This window comes from Mustela nigripes, chromosome 1 (genome assembly GCF_022355385.1).
Source record: "Mustela nigripes isolate SB6536 chromosome 1, MUSNIG.SB6536, whole genome shotgun sequence".
In the NCBI taxonomy this organism is placed as follows: domain Eukaryota; kingdom Metazoa; phylum Chordata; class Mammalia; order Carnivora; family Mustelidae; genus Mustela; species Mustela nigripes.
The window spans coordinates 43,762,309-43,782,646 of NC_081557.1; the positions used below are offsets into that span (position 1 = coordinate 43,762,309).

The 20,338-nt window shown below is 38.7% G+C and overlaps 1 protein-coding gene across 1 annotated transcript; it reads left to right on the forward strand.

Moving 5' to 3' along the window:
• The first annotated feature begins 10,253 nt into the window (after positions 1–10,253).
• Positions 10,254–11,237, forward strand: LOC132011087 (olfactory receptor 226). Its single transcript, XM_059389241.1, has one exon. It carries the CDS (start codon positions 10,254–10,256, stop codon positions 11,235–11,237), a length of 984 nt encoding a protein of 327 aa, XP_059245224.1.
• The last annotated feature ends 9,101 nt before the right edge of the window (positions 11,238–20,338 follow it).

Genomic DNA, 20,338 nt, shown 5'->3' on the forward strand with positions numbered 1-20,338 from the left:
TACTAGGGGTGCCTGGGTGGCTCAGTGGGTTAAGCCTCTGTGTTCGGCTCAGGCCATGAGCTCAGGGTCCTGGGATTGAGCCCCACATTAGGCTCTCTGTTCAGTAGGGAGCTTGCTTCCCCCCCTCTCTGCCTGCCTCTCTGCCTACTTGTTCTCTCTCTCTCTGTCAAATAAATAAAATCTTTTAAAAAATACCTACACTAATCAGTTACTAAAGCAGTGCTTGTAATAAGAACTATTGTCAAAAGGAGAGACAGAAATATCAGTAAATAATCTATGTTTAGAAATATGAGTAGTTTTGGAGCATGATACCTAGCAAACTGAAACATAACAAACAAGAATTTGTAGGAGCAGGACTGGGTGTTTTTGACTATTTGCAAATCACAGAGTTAGAGAACATCATAACATATTGAGAAAAATGGAAATCATGGGCAATGACTAGATTATTGTAGGACAATTAAGAAGAAATACATTTGGGGGGGGGTTTACTATGTATTTCCCCCAAACTGAATGTATTTAGGGTCAGGGAGATGGCTAGATTTCTATGTAAAATTTCACTCTAGACAAAAATGGCAGTTTGACTGATGAGCATTGAGGTTGAAGGAAGAAAGACAAGGTCATAGGCTATTGAAATAATTAACTAAGAAATAACAAGGACCTGGAGGGCATAAGGGACGAGGGGGAAGGCAACAGAAATAGGGACAGACATGAGAGATAATTAAAGAGGGAGTTGAGGTAAAACCTGGATTAGTTGTGAGTGAGATGTAGGTTTGGGTAGGGAGAATAGATATGGAAGACATAGGAAACTTTCAGATCTCTGGTATAGGTGACTGCTTGGAAAATAATGTTATTGATTGTGACAAAGGAATAACAGGCTTAGGAAATATTTTTCTAGATATTTTGTATCTGAGGGAACTCATGTGACATCAAGAGAGTCATGTCCACTCTTTGCTATATTATTAAAGACATATAGGGTGCTTTGGATAAAGTTCCTCCTTTACATCCACCTGAGTAATAGCAGCAGTGAAATAGCTTGTAAAATAATACCTGGGTTTTCACAGACTCTAATGGAAACAGTAATGAGAGGAACTTCACCAAACTGGTGTCAGGGAAAGGAAAGAAAGAAGGACAGTTAATGTCTCTATGTGGAGATGCCACACAAGCCAAGATTTGAGAGTTAATTAGGAGTTAGCTACCCTCATGAAGAATGCAGAATGAGCAAAGGTACAGAGGTGATAAGTTATATGCCAAGGGCTACAAGGTATAAAATACAATGTATGCTGTGGCAAGAAATAAGGTTTTGATAATCGTAGTGGAATATCACGAAGTACTTATATGCCCTGTTAATTAGCTTGAAGGTTACTTTGTAGGAAGTGGGGCACTATGGAAGAATTTTAAGTAGGGAAGTGAAATGGTCAGATTTGAGTCTCAGGGAAAGACTATAGGCAGTGAAACCAATTGGCAGTCCACCTATGAGAGGTTAATTTTTCTTTCTTTTCCTTTTTTTTTTAAGCATGCAGAGCATCAAACTTGAGGATAGAGAATATTAAAGGATGAGCAAAGGGTCTGAGGCCAAGAATGTCAAATGCACAATACATGGTATATGAGGCGGTAACTGAGGAGAAAGGAACAAGGGTAAGGATACTGATGACAATTGTAGTTGTAAGGCTCCCCTTTATGAAACTGGTATAGGGGTAAGCATAGCAGTTTAAACTTTCAGGGATGAGAAGATGAAGATATGTCCCCACCATTAGATTATAAACTATTTAAAGATTAAATAAGAAATAACAAATTATTTCTTTTAAGAAATAAGTCAAATAACCTTATTGACTTTTTATGTATCAAATCTCTGAATCTGTGGCTTGGAGCATAGTTGATCCACCATGAATTTTGAAATAAATAGAACTTTGAGTATGGATGTTAAGGAAGGGAGTGATGATCCCCTGCAAGCCAGGGATATGGGCATTTTGTGATTGCATTAAAGTACTTTAGTATGGAGAGAAATGCAAGTGGCTCAAAAACTTAGTAATGGTCAAGTACTGATGGCAAAACATAAAAAGAAGAGAAACTCAGGTATAAAATCATTAGCAGGTTTGATATTTTTAGATTCCATATATAAGTGAGACATGCGGTATTTGTCTTTTTCTATCTTGCTTACTTCACCTCTCATAATGCCCTCAAAGTCCATCCATATTGTCACAATTGTCAGGATTTCCTTCTTTTTTATGACCGAATAACACTGCATTATACATAGTTATATATGTATAGATGTGTATTATATACATGTATATCACATTTTGCATGTATATTATACATGAATATACATATATACACATACATATATCACAATATACATGTATAGATATACATGTATATATATGTATGTGTATATATACATGTATATATAGTATATATGTATATATATGTATATGAGGCAGTAACTGAGGAGAAAAGATCAAGGGTAAGGATACTTACCCTTGTGTTTGCTCTATAAAAGCCTTTCCACTAGCTAATGACAATTGTATATATATAATTGTATATATATATATGTATATATACACATATATATATCAGTGACTATCAGTGGAGGAGTGGATAAAGAAAATGTTTTAAATGTATATATATATATATTTAAAACATATTTTAATAATGTAATATATGTATACTTTTAAATATATATATATTTAAAACATATTTTCTTTAAATGTATATATATATTTAAAACATTTTCTTTTAATAATGTAATATATGTATACTTTTAAATATATATATATATTTAAAACATATTTTCTTTATCCACTCCTCCACTGATAGTCACTCAGGTTGTTTCCATATCTTGGCTCTTCATAGAAAGAGAGCACTGGGTGTTATACACAACTAGTGAATCGAACACTACATTAAAAACCAATGATGTATTATATGTTGGCTGATTGAACATAATAAAAAAAGGGAAACAGAGAATAGAGTTATAAGGGTGGCTGCCAGGGGCTGGGGAGTGGAGGAAATGGGGAGATATTGGTCAATGGGTATAGTTATAAGATGAATAAGTTCTGGGCATTTAATGTATAGCATGGCAACTATAATTAACAACACTGTATTGTTCACTTGAAGGTTACTATGGTAGTAGAGCTTCAGTGTTCTCATCATAACAGCAACAAAATGGTAATTGTGTGAGGTAAGCATTGTGGTAAACATTTCAGAATATATACTTGTATCAAACTGTCACATAGTATACCTTATACAATATTGTATGTCAATTATATCTCAATAAAGCTAGAAAAAATCATTAGCAAGTTGAAGTTTGATATGTGAGCAAGTTCTGCCCCTGCTGTTCAGAGGAACAGTCCTAAAACTAAAAAGTAAGGAAACTCCTCAGGGGAAATAACACCCTGGTGTTTAGCTGATTCTCTCCTATTCTCCTTTCTAATATCCATACTCCCTTCCAAAGTTATGACCATACAGAGACACTAGGGAGACTGTAACCCTTTTTTTGCACCAATTCCCATGTGAATATGTCCACCTCTGTTTCACATCAAATCAAGAAGAGGCATGAAGTTTTGAAATGGCAAGTTTTATTTTCAATACCAAGATAAACAAAGAGAGTCCTCTACTTCATGTATGCTTTTATACTGGTCTTGTTTTGGCAAAATATTTTTTAAAAGGAAGCCATTAGATTGAGATGGCTCTCATGCCTTCGTTGACTGTTTAAGCAAACCAAAACTTCAGCTAGAGCCAATTGTAAATGTGCTTACAACCAAGAAAACAAAATTAAAGAATAACCAATCTCAAACAGCCAGTGAGACATTCCCAAATAAGGCAACCACTTAAACCATAGCCAATCAAATAATTCCCTTGCTTTGCTTTTGTGTTTGCTCTATAAAAGCCTTTCCACTAGCTTCTGCCAGTAGAGCACAGTTTACCACTTTCAGTTTTGTGCTGCCCGGTTTAAATCAATTTTGCTCAAACAAAGTCTTGAAAATTTTAATATTCCTCAAGTTAATCTTTAACAATACTAAAGGAAGGTGTTCTATTCTCATTCCAAGGGAGCACAACTTTCAGAACTGATGGGATTCTCAGTTCTTCTACCACTCAGAATCCACTTCCTAATATAATTTCTAGGTGGGTCCCAAGTCCCCTTCTTAAGTGCTAGGTAACATAGAACTTTCTTTCTATAGATTATGTGAGTTTCTTGGGTTCTACTTTGTTCCCTCTTTCTTGTAATATGGAGTCACTTCTGTAGCTGAGCCCTAAAGCTTCTCTCCCCTAGATGTAAATCCAGAATTATTTTACAGTTTCTCCTTCTTCTTCTTCTTTTACTTTTCTTTTTTATTTTAAAAAAATTTAATTTTTTTATAAACATATAATGTATTATTAGCCCCAGGGGTACAGGCCTGTGAATCACCTGGCTTACACACTTCACAGCACTGACCATAGCACATATCCTCAACAATGTCCATAACCCCACCAACCTCTCCCTTCCCCCCTCCCTCTGGCCCCTCTCAGTTAGTTTTGTGACATTAAGAGTCTCTTATGGGTTGTATCCCTCCCAATCCCATCTGGTTTCATTTATTCTTTTCCTAACCCTCAAACCCCCCACGTTGCAACTGCACTTCCTTGTATCAAGGAGATCATTTGATAGTTGTCTTTCTCCAATTGACTTATTTCGCTAAGCATAATACACTCAAGTTCCATCCACATCATCGCAAATGGCAAGATTTCATTTCTTTTGATGGCTGCATAGTATTCCACTGTATATATATACCACATCTGCTTTACCCATTCATCTGTTGATGTACATCTAGGTTCTTTCCACAGTTTGGCTATTGTGGACACTGCTACTATAAACATAGTAGAGAGAGAAAGGGCTCCCCTTTCTCTGCATCCTTGCCAGCATCTGTCATTTCCTGACTTGTTAATTTTAGCCATTCTGATTGGTGTGAGGTGGTACCTCATTGTGGTTTTGATTTGTATTTCCATGATGCCGAGTGATGGTGAGCTCTTTTTCATGTGTCTGTTGGCCATCTGGATGTCTTGTTTGCAGAAATGTCTGTTCACGTCTTCTGCCCATTTCTTGATTGGATTATCTGTTCTTTGGGTGTGGAGTTTGATAAGCTCTTTATAGATTTTGAATACTAACCCTTTATCTGATATGTCGTTTGCAAATATCTTCTCCCATTCTGTCAGTTGTCTTTTGGTTTTGTTAACTGTTTCCTTTGCCTTGCAAAAGCTTTTTGTCTGGATGAAGTCCCAATAGTTCATTTTTGTCCTTGCTTCCCTTGCTTTTGGTGATGTTCCTAGGAAGAAGTTGCTGTGGCTGAGGTCGAAGAAGTTGCTGCCTGTGTTCTCCTCAATGATTTTGATGGATTCCTTTCTCACATTGAGGTCCTTCATCCATTTTGAGTCTATTTTGGTGTGTGGTGTAAGTAAATGGTACAATTTCATTTTTCTGCATGTGGCTGTCCAATTTTCCCAACACCATTTATTGAAGAGGCTGTCTTTTTTCTGTTGAACATTCTTTCCTGCTTTTTCAAACATTAGTTGACCATAGAGTAGAGGGTCAATTTGGGGCTCTCTATTCTGTTCCATTGATATATGTGTCTGTTTTTGTGCCAGTACCATGCTGTCTTGATGATGACAGCTTTGTAATAGAGCTTGAAGTCTGGAATTGTGATGCCACCAAATTTGGTTTTCTTTTTCAATATTTCTCTGGATGTTCAAGGTATTTTCTGGTTCCATACAAATTTTAGGATTCTTTGTTCCATTTCTTTGAAAAAAATGGCTGGGATTTTGATAGGGATTGCATTAAATGTGTAGATTGCTTTATGGTAGCCTAGACATTTTCAGAATACTTGTTCTTCCAATCCATGTACATGGAACATGGGAGTCACTTCTGACTCCCTGCCGTGTTCCTGACCTTAGAAGAAAAGCTTTTAGTTTTTCTCCATTGAGAATGATATTTGCAGTGGGTTTTTCATAGATGGCTTTGATAATATTGAGATTGTGCCCTCTATCCCTACACTTTGAAGAGTTTTAATCAGGAAAGGATGCTGTACTTTGTCAAATGTACTTTCAGCATCTATTGAGAGTATTATATGGTTCTTGTTTTTTCTTTTATTAATGTATTGGATCACATTGATTGATTTGCAGGCGTTGAACCAACCTTGCAACCCTGGAATAAATCCCACTTGGTTGTGGTGAATAATCCTCTTAATGTACTGTTGGATCCTATTGGTTATTATTTTGGTGAGAATTTACACATCTGTATTCATCAAGGATATTAGTCTGTAATTCTCTTTTTTGATGGGTTCCTTGTCTGGTTTTGGGATCAAGGTGATGTTGGCCTCATAAAATGTGTTTGGAAGTTTTCCATCCATTTCTATTTTTTGGAACAGTTTCAGGAGAATAGGAATTAATTATTCTTCTTTTTTTTTTAAAGATTTTATTTATTTATTTTACAGACAGAGATCACAAGTAGTCAGAGAGGCAGGCAGAGAGAGATAGGGGGAAGCAGGCTCCCTGCTAAGCAGAGAGCCTGATGTCGGGCTCAACCCCAGAACCCTTGGGATCATGACCTGAGCCAAAAGCAGAGGCTAATTCTCTACAATAATTCTCTCCAATATGCCTTCTGCCCCCCTCTCTCTTTCTTCTTCTGGCATCCCAATTATTTTAATATTGTTTCATCTTATGGTATCACTTATCTCTCTAATTCTTCCCTCGTGGTCCAGTAGTTGTCTCTCTTTTGCTCAGCTTCTTTATTCTCCCTCATTTGGTGTTCTATATCACTAATTCTTTCTTCTGCCTCATTTATCCTAACAGTAAGAGCCTCCATTTTTTATTGAACCTCATTGATAGCTTTTTTGATTTCACCTTGGTTAGTTTTTAATTCTTTTATTTCTCCAGAAAGGGCTTTTATTTCTCTGGACAGGATTTCTCTAATATCTTCCACTTCTTTTTCAAGCCCAGCTAGAACTTTGAGAATCGTCATTCTGAACTCTAGGTTTGACATATTACCAAGTCTGTATTGATTAGGTCCCTAGCCTTTGGTACTGCCTCTTGTTCTTTTTTTCATGATGAGTTTTTCTGCCTTGCCATTTTGTCCAGATAAGAATATATGAAGGAGCAAATAAAATATGAAAAGACCCCAGGAAAGTGTGCTTTAACCAAATCAGAAGAGACCCCAAATAGTGTGGGGGAGAAAGGGGGTAAAAAGAAGTTCAGAAAAAATAATTAAAAGAAGAAAACAAATAAAGAAAAAAATATAAAAAATAAAACATATAAATATTTATATATGTATTATATATTATATATATACACACACACACACATATTAGACTGGTGACTAGAACAGGGTCACCCACTTAATTTGGGGAGTATTCCAGTCTCTTAGAAGAAACTACCTCTCAAAACTTTAAAGAATGAATGAATTTTAAAGAAAGAGTGAATTTTAAAGAATGAAAAACATATATAAGGTCAAACACAGTGAAGGGATGGAATATGACTATAAAGATGAAAATAATTATTTTTTTTAATTTCTAAAAAAGGAGTTGATAAGGTAAGTTGGTTGGGAGAATAACAAAAAAGAAAGTGGACAGAATTTGCTCGGGTGGGAGACTAGAACAAGCTTGGTGCTAGATTTAGGGTGTGTTTTGATCTATTAGAAGAAGTTGTACCCCAAAAGTTTTAGAAGAAAAAAACCTATGTGTATACAAAAAATAAAGTTAGATACAATGAAGAATAAAATAGGACTATAATAATGAAAGTTCAAAAAAGTCTTTTTTTGATGGCTGCATAGTATGCAGCCATCAAAAGAAATGAAATCTTGCCATTTGCGACAACGTGGATGGAACTAGAGCATATCATGCTTAGCGAAATAAGTCAAGCAGAGAAAGGCAACTATCATATGATCTCCCTGATATGAGGAAGTGGTGATGCAACATGGGGGCTTAAGTGGGTAGGAGAAGAATAAATGAAACAAGATGGGATTGGGAGGGAGACAAACCATAAGTGACTCTTAATCTCACAAAACAAACTGAGGGTTGCTGGGGGGAGGGGTTTTGGGAGAAGGGGGTGGGATTATGGACATTGGGGAGGGTATGTGCTTTGGTGAGTGCTGTGAAGTGTGTAAACCTGGTGATTCACAGACCTGTACCCCTGGGGATAAAAATATATGATTATAAAAAATAAAAAATTCAAAAAAAATTAATTAATTAATTAATTTTAAAAAAGTCTTTTTTTTAATGAAAGGTATTATTAAGATAAACTGGTTAAAAAATATTAAAAGAGGAAAGGGTAAAAGTTAAAAAAATCAGAAGAAAAAATTAAATAAAATTAATTAACTTTGCGAGACTAAAGATTCATGGGGAGAAAGCCATGAATTCCATGCTTTTCTTTCTCCTCCTCTGGAATTTCACTGTTCTCCTTGGTAAGTGAACTTGATCTTGGCTGGATTTCTTGTTGATCTTCTGGGGGAGGGGCCTGTTGTAGTGATTCTCAAGTGGCTTTGCCCTAGGCAGAATTGCACCGCCCTTACCAGGGTCCAGGCAAGGTAATCTGCTTGGTTTTGCTTTCAGGAGCTTTTGTTCCCTGAATGCTTTCCATAGAGTTCTGGAGGATGGGAATGGAAATGGCAGCCTCCCAATCTCTGGCCCAGAGGAGCCAAGAGCTCAGGGCCCCTTTCCTCAGTGGGCCCTCAGAGAAAAGTGCTCGATCACTCCAGTCTCCCTGGCCTCCAGCTGTGCTCTGAGGTCACCCAGCCTGTGACCAAGCATCTCTGTCTCTGGCACACAGCTCCACCTGGAGTCTCTGAACCGCTGCAGATCCCTGAACTCTTCTGGGGGGGGTCTCCCTGGATCTTGTGGGGACCCCACTCAAAGAGCAGTGGTCTGTACCACAGATTATGGCTCAAGGTAACCCCGAGCTGAGAGCTCACTCCTCAGCTCTGTCTCTGTAGCCAGCTTCCCTGGTCTATTATCTTCAAGATCTGCAACACTCAGACACCCTGATCCTTCTGTGACCCTACGGGAACTGGGGCCACATTGTCCCCACATGGACTTCACCCTGGCTTAGCCTCTGGAGCGATGTCCCTCGTTGGAGCACTTTTAAAAGTCCTGATTTTGTGCTCCATTGCTCTGCCACTTGCTGGGAGCCAGCCCCTCCCACCATGGTCTATCTTCCCGTAGCTTTAGATTCGCTTCTCCACTGGTCCTACCTTTCAGAAAGTGGTCGATTTTCTGTTTCTAGAATTGTTGCTCTTCTTCTCTTCGATCTCCTGTTGGATATTTAAGTGTTTGGAATGGTTTGATAAGCTATCTAGCTGATCTTCTGTTACCTGATGTTGTCTCAATGTGTTACTTCTCCGCCAACTTGACTCCCCCTCCCTTTATAGTTTCTTCTTTGTGTTGCCTGAATATTTTTGAACCTGTGAGGTCCTGACTTCCTGGTTCCAACTCTTACTATTGGTGTGACCTGGAGCAAATCAATTAATCTCTTTGCGCCTCAGTTTTCTTAGGTGTTAAGTGGGGTTAATGGTTGTACTAACTCACAGGGTTCTTCTGAAGATTAAGTGAATTAATATCTGCATATATTTTATTTTTTTAAGATTTTGTTTATTTATTTGATAGACAGAGATCACAAGTAGGAAGAGAGGCACAGAGAGAGAGAGAGAGAGAAGGAAAGCAGGCTCCCTGCTGAGCAGAGAGCCTGATGTGGGGCTCAATCCCAGGACCCTGGGATCATGACCTGAATCGAAGGCAGAGGATTTAACCCACTGAGCCACCCAGGTGCCCCTATGCATATATTTTAAAATAGTGTCCACACTCTCCATCCCTGGTAAATACTCAACTGTGTTGTACATTATTGTTATTTCCTCAAAACAGAGCCATAATCTAGCTCACAAAAAAAAACCTCTCACATTAGGGCAGCCTAGACTCTCTTACTACTTTTGGTTTTGATCTATATTCTTCAGGGACCAACTAATATCACTTTTACTAGTGTTCATCAGTATATGCTTCTCCAAGGACCAAAACAGATTTTTATCCTATCATCAATATGAAGCAGTTTTTTTTTTGTCCACTTTTGTCTTAGTTCATTTCAAGATTACAGAAGAAAGTGATGGCCTCAGTTCAGTGATAAATTACATGCATTACATATATTCTGTCAATATAAATCCACCAAGAAAAAGGCTGGGTCCTTGTTGTTGGCTCCTGAAGATCCTCTTTTCCCTCTCCTAAAGGGCAGTGGGCAAGACTGACAACATGGAGCAGAGGAACCAGAGTGGGAGGGTAAGTGAGTTTGTGTTGCTGGGCTTCCCAGCTCCTGCACCACTGCGGGCACTTTTATTTGCCCTTTCTCTTCTGGCCTATGTGTTGGTGCTGACTGAAAATACACTTATCATTATGGCAATTAAAAACCACCCCACCCTTCACAAACCCATGTACTTCTTTCTGGCTAATATGTCCTTCTTGGAGATCTGGTATGTTACTGTCACTATTCCCAAGATGTTAGCTGGCTTTGTTGGGTCCAAAAAGAACCAGGGACAGCTAATTTCCTTTGAGGGCTGCATGACACAGCTATATTTTTTCCTGGGACTGGGCTGCACTGAGTGTGTCCTTCTTGCTGTTATGGCCTATGATCGCTATGTAGCCATCTGCCATCCTCTCCACTATGCTGTCATTGTCAGTGGCCGGCTGTGTGTGCAGCTGGCAGCTGGCTCCTGGGCTGGAGGTTTTGGCATCTCCATGGTTAAAGTTTTTCTCATATCTCGCCTCTCCTACTGTGGACCCAACATCATCAACCACTTCTTCTGTGATGTTTCCCCGTTGCTCAATCTTTCATGCACTGACATGTCAACAGCAGAGCTTACAGACTTTGTTCTGGCCATTTTTATCTTGCTGGGGCCACTCTCTGTCACTGGGGCCTCCTACATGGCCATCACTGGTGCTGTGGTGCGCATTCCTTCAGCTGCTGGGCGCCATAAAGCCTTTTCCACCTGTGCCTCTCACCTCACTGTTGTGATCATCTTCTATGCAGCCAGTATCTTCATCTATGCCCGGCCAAAGGCACTCTCAGCTTTTGACACCAACAAGCTGGTTTCTGTGCTCTATGCTGTTATTGTACCATTGCTTAACCCTATCATCTACTGCTTGCGCAATCAAGAGGTCAAGAGAGCCCTACGCCGTACTCTGCACCTAATCAGGGGTCAGGATGCTAAGCACGGGAAAGCTAGCCGAGATGGGTAGAAAATGCTCTCGAGCTTGGGATCTGTATCTTCTGTAAAGTTCAGAGGAGCTCTTATGGCCTAAATTAGGGACTAGGATTCAAAACCACCTTCAAGGAACTAATCCAAGAGAAAGAAGAGGGATGGATTGCAAGTTGACAGCTGGATTTCTGGACAGCACTGAAGAAACATGCTAGAATTTCCCATGTCCTCTGTTCTATTGTAGTTTACATAGAACAGTTCATGAATCATGCATCCTGATGGGGTGGAAAGGATTGACCGAGCAGAAGATTGATAACAATTCAATATTTAAATGAGAAAACAAATGCAGAACTAGTATCTCTCTAAATGGCCTTTCCTGGATTTGCTCTTTGATTTACTTCTGAGGCTGAAAGTGTAGAAAAGGAAAGCACAAAGAGGAAGCCATTCAAGGAAGCAGAGCCTTCATTATAGAATAGCATTAGGAGACTTTTGGTGAGATCTCTTCTAGCCATAAGCCACTGACTGTAGCCTATGATGATTATTTTAGTATGATTTATACTAGGTGATTATTTTTACAGGTGATTATTTTAGTATGAATTACAAGGCAAGTAGAGAGGAAAGTGAGAATTTTTGTGTTGGCAACATATCACCTCCTGCACTACAGAGATCTCTAGCTTCATTTCCTGATTATCTAGGTTAGTGCCCACATGGAGCTAGTGACTGATGGCAGTTGTTTATTTAGTCTTCTGTCTCTATAATTAGGGAATTGTTATATCATAAACTTATAGTTTATATATTAAATGGAATCTTATGTAGGGTCTTAACATAACATGATCTGCATGTTAATGACAGAAAAAATATTAACACAATAAATGCAAATAGTATTTTATATAACAGTATCAAATATAGCAGGCTTACAAATGGAGAAGGAAGATATGATATAGATTTATATACACACACACACTGAAATATCAGTCAGCTGTAAAAAAGGATGATGTACCATCTGCAACAATATGGATGGAACTAGAGGGCATTACACTAAGTGAAATAAGTCAGATTAAGGAAGACAAATAGCATATTGTTTCATTTATTTGTGGAATCTAAAGCATCAAATGAATAAACAAACAAAATGCAGATTTAGACCTATATGTACAGAGAACAAACTGATGGTTGCCAAAGGGGAAGAAGGTATTGGATGAGTAAAATGGGTGAAAGGAGTGGGATATACAAGTTTTCAGTTATGGAATGAATAAGTCATGGCATAGAGAAAACACAGCATAGGGAAAACAATTGATGGTATTATAGTAGTAATGTAGTGAGACTGATGGTAGCTATACTTGTGGTGAATGTAGCATAATATACAGAGAAGTCAAATTACTATGCTGTACATCTGAAATGCACCATTGTATTTCAACTATACTCAAGTTTTTAAAATTAATTTTTAAAAAGCTTAGGATATGAGGAAGTGGAGATGCAACGAAGGGGTTTTTGGGGGTAGGAAAAGAATAATTGAAATGAGATGGGATCTGGAGGGAGACAAACCATAAGAGACTCTTTTTAAAATATTTTATTTATTTATTTGACAGAGAGATCACAAGTAGGCAGAGAGGCAGGCAGAGAGAGAGGAAGAGAAGCAGGCCCTCTGCAGAGCAGAGAGTCCAACGCGGGACTCGATCCCAGGACCCTGGGATCATGACCTGAGCTGAAGGCAGAGGTTTTTAACCCACTGAGCCACCCAGGTGCCCCCCATAAGAGACTCTTAATGTCACAAAACAAAATGAGGGTGGCTGGGGGGAGAGGGGTAGGGAGAGGGTGTTGGGGTTATGGACATTGGGGAGGATAAGTGATATGGTGAGTGTTGTGAAGTGTGTAAACCTGGCAATTCACAGACCTGTATACTTGGGGCTAATAATACATTATATGTTTATAAAAAAATTTATACCACATTGAAATATCACCTTACACCAGTTAGAATGGCCAAAATTAACAAGACAGGAAACAACATGTGTTGGAGAGGATGTGGAGAAAGGGGAACCCTCTTCCACTGTTGGTGGGAATGCAAGTTGGTGCAGCCTCTTTGGAGAGCAGTGTGGAGATTCCTCAAGAAATTAAAAATAGAACTTCCCTATGACCTGGCCATTGCACTACTGGGTATTTGCCCCAAAGAGACAGATGTTGTGAAAAGAAGGGCCATCTGTACCCCAATGTTTATAGCAGCAATGGCCACAGTCGCCAAACTGTGGAAAGAACCAAGATGCCCTTCAATGGACAAATGGATAAGGAAGATGTGGTCCATATACACTATGGGGTATTATGCCTCCATCAGAAAGGAGGAATACCCAACTTTTGTAGCAACATGGACGGGACTGGAGGAGATTATGCTGAGTGAAATAAGTCAAGCAGAGAGAGTCAATTATCATATGGTTACACTTATTTGTGGAGCATAACAAATAGCATGGTGGACATGGGGAGTTAGGAGAAGGGAGTTGGGGGAAATTGGAAGGGGAGGTGAACTATGAGAGACTATGGACTCTGAAAAACAATCTGAGAGGTTTTAAGTGGTGGGGGAGTGGGATGTTGGGGGAACCAGGTGGTGGGTATTAGAGAGGATTGCATGGATCACTGGGTGAGGTAAAAAAAAAAAAATGTATACTGTTATGCTGAAAATAAATGAAAAATAAATTAAAAAAAAGAAAGAGAAAAAAAAAATTTTAAAGAGCGTAAGACAGCCCAGCCTAAAAGTAAGCATAGATTTTTAGAAAAAATTGCCTGGTGATGGAGATTAAAGAGGGCACATATTGCATGGAGCACGGTTGTTATATGTAAACAATGAATTTTGGCACACTACATCAAAATCTAATGATGTACTGAATGGTTACTAAGATAACATAATAAAAATAATTTTAAAAATTAAAAAAAATTAAGTAGGCTCCACGCCCAGCATTGCCTGGCTTTAACATAAAACCCCGAGGTCAAGACCTGAATTTAGATCAAGAGCTGGACACCATAACTCACTAAGCCACCTAGGTACCTTAAAGCATATGTTTTTTGAGAAAAAAATACTGTCAGACAGCACAGATGTTATACTCATGAAGCAGATGTCGGTTCTAGCTGCAGAAACACATCTAAAATATGACCATCTCAAAAGAAAAAAAAAAAAGAATCAGTCTTATTTATTTATTTACTTAAAATTCAAATTTCTTTTTTTTTAAATTTACTTATTTCTTTTCAGCATAACAGAATTCATTGTTTATGCACCACACCCAGTGTTCCATGCAATACATGTCCTCCATAATATCCATTACCTGGTTCTCCCTACCTCCTACCCCCCAGCCCTTCAAAACCTCAGTTTTTTTCAGAGTCAATAGTCTCTTATTGTTCATCTCCCCTTCCAATTTCCCTCTACTCGCTTCTCTGCATCTCCCCATGTCCTCCATGTTATTTGTTATGCTCCACAAATAAGTGAAACCATAGGATAATTGACTCTTTCTGCTTGACTTATTTCACTCAGCATAATCTCTTCCAGTCCCATCCATGTTGCTACAAAAGTTGCGTATTCCTCCTTTCTGATGGAGGCATAATACTCCATAGTGTATATGGACCACATCTTCCTTATCCATTCGTCTGTTAAAGGGCATTTTTGTTCTTTCCACAGTTTGGCGACCGTGGCCATTGCTGCTATAAATATTGAAGTACAGATGGCCCTTCTTTTCATGACATCTGTATCTTTGGGGTAAATACCAAGTAGTGAAATTGAGGAGTCATGGGGAAGCTTTATTTTTAATTTCTTGAGGAATCTCCACACTGCTCTCCAAAGAGGCTGCACCAACTTGAATTCTCACCAACAGTGTAAGAGGGTTCCCCTTTCTTCACATCTTCTCCAAACACGTTGTTTCTGGTCTTGCTAATTTTGGCCATTCTAATAGGTATAAGGTGGTATCTCAATGTGGTTTTAATTTGAATCTCCCTGATGGCTAGTGATGATGAACATTTTTTCATGTGTCTGATAGCCATTTGTATGTCTTCATTGGAGAAGTGTCACATCTCCAATGAAGTCTTATTTATTTGTTTAAGTTAGACTAGAAGGAAATTAACTGAAGTGTTACCTGTAACTATGCCATGAAGACCTTACCCTTATAAATTGCAATTAATGACAAGGGCATTGTTACTGATGTATTTATTTAAATAACATTTCTTATCCAATAAAATACAAGACTATATTCTTCTGGACAGAGAGATGGTGACAGGGTATCTCGGTGTGATTTTTAGAAATTTAGTTCCCTACTGTTACCTAAGATCCAGAACCCTGAGTACAACAGCCTACATGAAGCTTTTCTCTCCAGATGTGGTAGCCTTCTCTTGCTGCAACCTGTCTCTCCATAGTTTTCTGCTGCTTAATAAAGTCTGAAAGACTACTAGCAAGGAAATTGAGCATTATTTGCTAACTGATTCATATTATAATTCTAATATAGGAAAGCCACTGATTTCTGTACATTGACTTTGTATCCTGCCATGTTGCTGAATTGCTGTATGAGTTCTAGTAGCGTGGGGGTGGAGTCTTTAGGGTTTTCCATATATAGAATCATGTCATCTGCAAAGAGAGAGAGTTTGACTTCTTCATTGCCAATTTGGATACCTTTTGCTTCTCTTTGTTGTCTGAATGCTGATGGAGGAGTAATACGCCATAGTGCATATGGAACACATCTTCCTTATCCATTTGTCCGTTGAAAGGCATCTTGGTTTTTTCCACAGTTTGGCAACGGTGGCCATTGCTGCTATAAACACTGGGGTACAGATGGCCCTTCCTTTCATGACATCTGTCTCTTTGAGGCAAATACCCAAGAGTGCAATGGCAGGGTCATAGGGAAGTTCTATTTTTAAATTCTTGAGAAATCTCCACACTGTTCTCCAAATAGGCTGTACCAAATAGCATTCCCACCAACAGTGTAAGAGGGTTTCCCTTTCTCCATATCCCGTCCAACACATGTTGTTGTCTGTCTTGCTAATTTTGGCCCTTCAAACTGGTGTAAGGTGGTATCTCAATGTGGTTTTAATTTGAATCTCCCTGAGGGCTAGTGATGATGAACATTTTTTCATGTGTCTAATAGCCATTTGTATGTCTTCATTGGAGAAGTGTCTGTTCATATTTTCTGCCCATTTTTTGATATGATTGTCTGTTTTGTGTGTGTTGAGTTTGAGGAGTTCTTTACAGATCCTGGATATCAACCTCTTGTCTGTACAGTCATTTGCAAATATCTTCTCCCATTCCATGGGTTGCCTCATTGTTTTCTTGATGGTTTCCTTTGCTGTGCAGAAGCTTTTGATTTTGATGAAGTCCCAAAAGTTTATTTTTGCTTTTGTTTCTTTTGCCTTTGAAGACATATCTTGAAAGAAGTTGCTGTGGCTGATAGAGAAATAAAAGGTATCCAAATTGGTAATGAAGAAGTCAAACTCTCTCTCTTTGCAGATGACATGATTCTTTATATGGAAATCCCAAAAGATTCTACCCCCAAACTACTAGAACTCATACAGCAATTCAGCAACGTGGCAGGATACAAAGTCAATGTACAGAAATCAGTATCTTTCTTATACACTAACAATGAAAATGCAGAAAGGGAAATTAGAAAATCAATTCCATTTACTGTAGCACCAAGAACCATAAGATACCTGTGAATAAACCTAACCAAAGAGGTAAAGGATCTGTACTCGAGGAACTACAGAACACCCATGAAAGAAATTGAAGAAGACACAAAAAGATGGAAGACCATTCTGTGCTCTCGGATCGGAAGAATAAACATTGTCAAAATGTCTATACTTCCTAGAGCAATCTATACTTTTAATGCCATTCTGATCAAAAATTCCACTGGTATTCTTCAAAGAGCTGGAGCAAATAATCCAAAAATTTGTATGACATCAGAAGAGACCCCGAATCACTAAGGAAATACTGAAAAACAAAAATAAAACTGGGGACAACATTACCTGATTTCAAGCTTTCCTACAAAGCTGTGATCCCCAAGACAGCACGGTGCCAGCATAAAAACAGACACAGAGACCAGTGGAACAGAGTAGAGAGCCCAGATATGGACCCTCAACTCTATGGTCAATTAATCTTCGACAAAACAGGAAAAAATATACAGTGGAAAAAAGACAGTCTCTCCAGTAAATGGTGCTGGGAAAACTGGACAGCTATAAGTAGAAGAATGAAACTCGACCATTCTCTTACACCATACACAAAGATCAACTCAAAATGGATAAAAGACCTCAATGTGGGACAGGAATCCATCATAATCCTAGAGGAGAACATAGGCAGTTGCTAGGACTTTTAATACAATGTTGAACAAGAGTGCTGAGAGTGGGCATCCTTGTCGTGTTCCTGATCTCAACAGGAAGGCTGCAAACTTTTTGCCATTGAGGACCATGTAGTTCTTCTCTCTTCTTATATTAATTTGTTCTATCACACTGATTGACTTGCGAATGTTGAGCCATCCTTATAGCCCAGGGATGAATCCCACCTGGTTATGGTGGATAATCTTTTTATGTGCTATTGGATCCTGTTGGCTAGGATCTTGTTGAGAATCTTAGCATCCATATTCATCAGTGATATTGGTCTGAAATTCTCCTTTTTGGTAGGGTCTTTGCCTGGTTTGGGGATCAGGGTAATGCTGGCTTCATAGAAAGAGTCTGGAAGCTTTCCTTCTGCTTCAATTTTTTGAAATAGCTTCAGGAGAATGGGTGTTATTTCTTCTTTGAAAGTTTGGTATAATTCCCCGGGGAATCCGTCAGGTCCTGGGCTCTTGTGTTTTGGGAGGTTTTCAATCACCGTTTCAATCTTGTTACTAGAATTTGGTCTACTCAGGTTGTTTTATTTTGCTTATTGATAAGAAAGAGTTGGAGTATATTTTTTTATTAAATAAATTTATTTATTTTCAGAAAAACAGTATTCATTATTTTTTCACCACACCTAGTGCTCCATGCAATTTGTGCCCTCTATAATACCCACCACCTGGTACCCCGACCTCCCCCTCCCCCCCCTGCCACTTCAAACCCCTCAGATTGTTTTTCAGAGTCCATGGTCTCTCATGATTCACCTCCCCTTCCAATTTACCCCAACTCCCTTCTCTTCCCTAAACCCCTTGCCCTCCATATTTGTTATGCTCCCCAAATAAGTGAAACCATAGGATAATTGACTCTCTCTGCTTGACTTAATTCACTCAGCATAATCTCTTCCAGACCAATCCATGTTGCTACAAAAGTTGGTGTTCATCCTTTCTGATGGAGGCATAATACTCCATAGTGTATATGGACCACATCTTCCTTATCCATTCATCCATTGAAGGGCATCTTGGTTCTTTCCACAGTTTGGTAACCATGACCATTGCTGCTATAAACATTGGGGTACAGATGGCCCGTCTTTTCATGACATTTGTATCTTTGGGGTAAATACCCAGGAGTGCAATGACAGGGTCATAGGGAATTTCTATTTTTAATTTCTTGAGGAATCTCCACACTGTTCTCCAAAGAGACTGTACCAACTTGCATTCCCACCAACAGTGTGTAGGGTTCCCCTTTCTCCACATCTTCTCCAACACATGTTGTTTCCTGTTTTGTTAATTTTTGCCATTCTAACTGGTGAAAGGTGATATCTCAATGTGGTTTTAATTTGAATCTCCTTGAGGGCTAGTGATGATGAACATTTTTTAATGTGTCTGATAGCCATTTGTATGTCTTCATTGGAGAAGTGCCTGTTCATATCTTCTGCCCATTTTTTGATATGATTGCCTGTTTTGTGTGTGTTGAGTTTGAGGAGTTCATTATAGATCTTGGATATCAACCTTTTGTCTGTACTGTCATTTGCAAATATCTTCTCCCATTCCGTGGGTTGCCTCTTTGTTTTTTTGACTGTTTCCTTTGCTGTGCAGAAGCTTTTGATTTTGATGAAGTCCCAAAAGTTTATTTTTGCTTTTGTTTCCTTTGCCTTTGGAGACATATCTTGAAAGAAGTTGCTGTGGCTGATATTGAAGAGATTACTGCCTATGTTCTCCTCTAGGATTCTGATGGATTCCTGTCTGACGTTGAGGTCTTTTATCCATTTTGAGTTGATCTTTGTGTATGGTGTAAGAGAATGGTCGAGTTTCATTCTTCTACTTATAGATGCACAGTTTTCCCAGCACCATTTATTGAAGAGACTGTCTTTTTTCCACTGTATATTTTTTCCTGTTTTGTCGAAGATTAATTGACCATAGAGTTGAGGGTCCATATCTGGGCTCTCTACTCTGTTCCACTGGTCTCTGTGTCTGTTTTTATGCTGGTACCATGCTGTCTTGGTGATCACAGCTTTGTAATAAAGCTTGAAATCAGATAACGTGATGTCCCCAGCTTTATTTTTGTTTTCAACATTTCCTTAGCGATTCGGGGTCTCTTCTGATGCGATACAAATTTTTGGATTATTTGCCCCAGGTCTTTGAACAATACTGGTGGAATTTTGATTGAAATGGCATTAAAAGTATAGATTGCTCTAGGCAGTATAGGCATTTTAACAATGTTTATTCTTCCGATCCAAGAGCACAGAATGGTCTTCCATCTTTTTGTGCCTTCTTCCATTTCTTTCATGAGTGTTCTGTAGTTCCTCGAGTACAGGTCCTTTACTTCTTTAGTTAGGTTTATTCACAGGTATCTTATGGTTCTTGGTGCTATAGTAAATGGCATTGATTCTCTACTTTCCCTTTCTGTATTTTGATTATTAGTGTGTAAGAAAGCCACTGATTTCTGTACATTGACAAATAGTAAAACCATACCTCTTCTTTCAGATAGTACCTTTTGGTGCTGGAGAATATGAGTGGACAGTTTCATGCACTGCAGAGATGAGAAGGCTTATAGCACAGGTGTTTTCATTTTCTCTTAGAGTCATTCCTCAGGTATAATTACCCTCCCTGATTTTCATGTTCCATTGTCTTATGTCATGAGGACTCAGTGGTCCCTGCCTTCCCAGAATTAATCCTAACTCACCAAATGCCTTTAGTCAAAGAATATAGAAGGGTGGGGGAAAGAGCTAGAGCTACCCTTCTCCATCAAATTCTGATTAGTCACGCATAGACCTTTAGATACCTTCTAGGATCCAAAGTTTCTTTAGGATTTCCAATA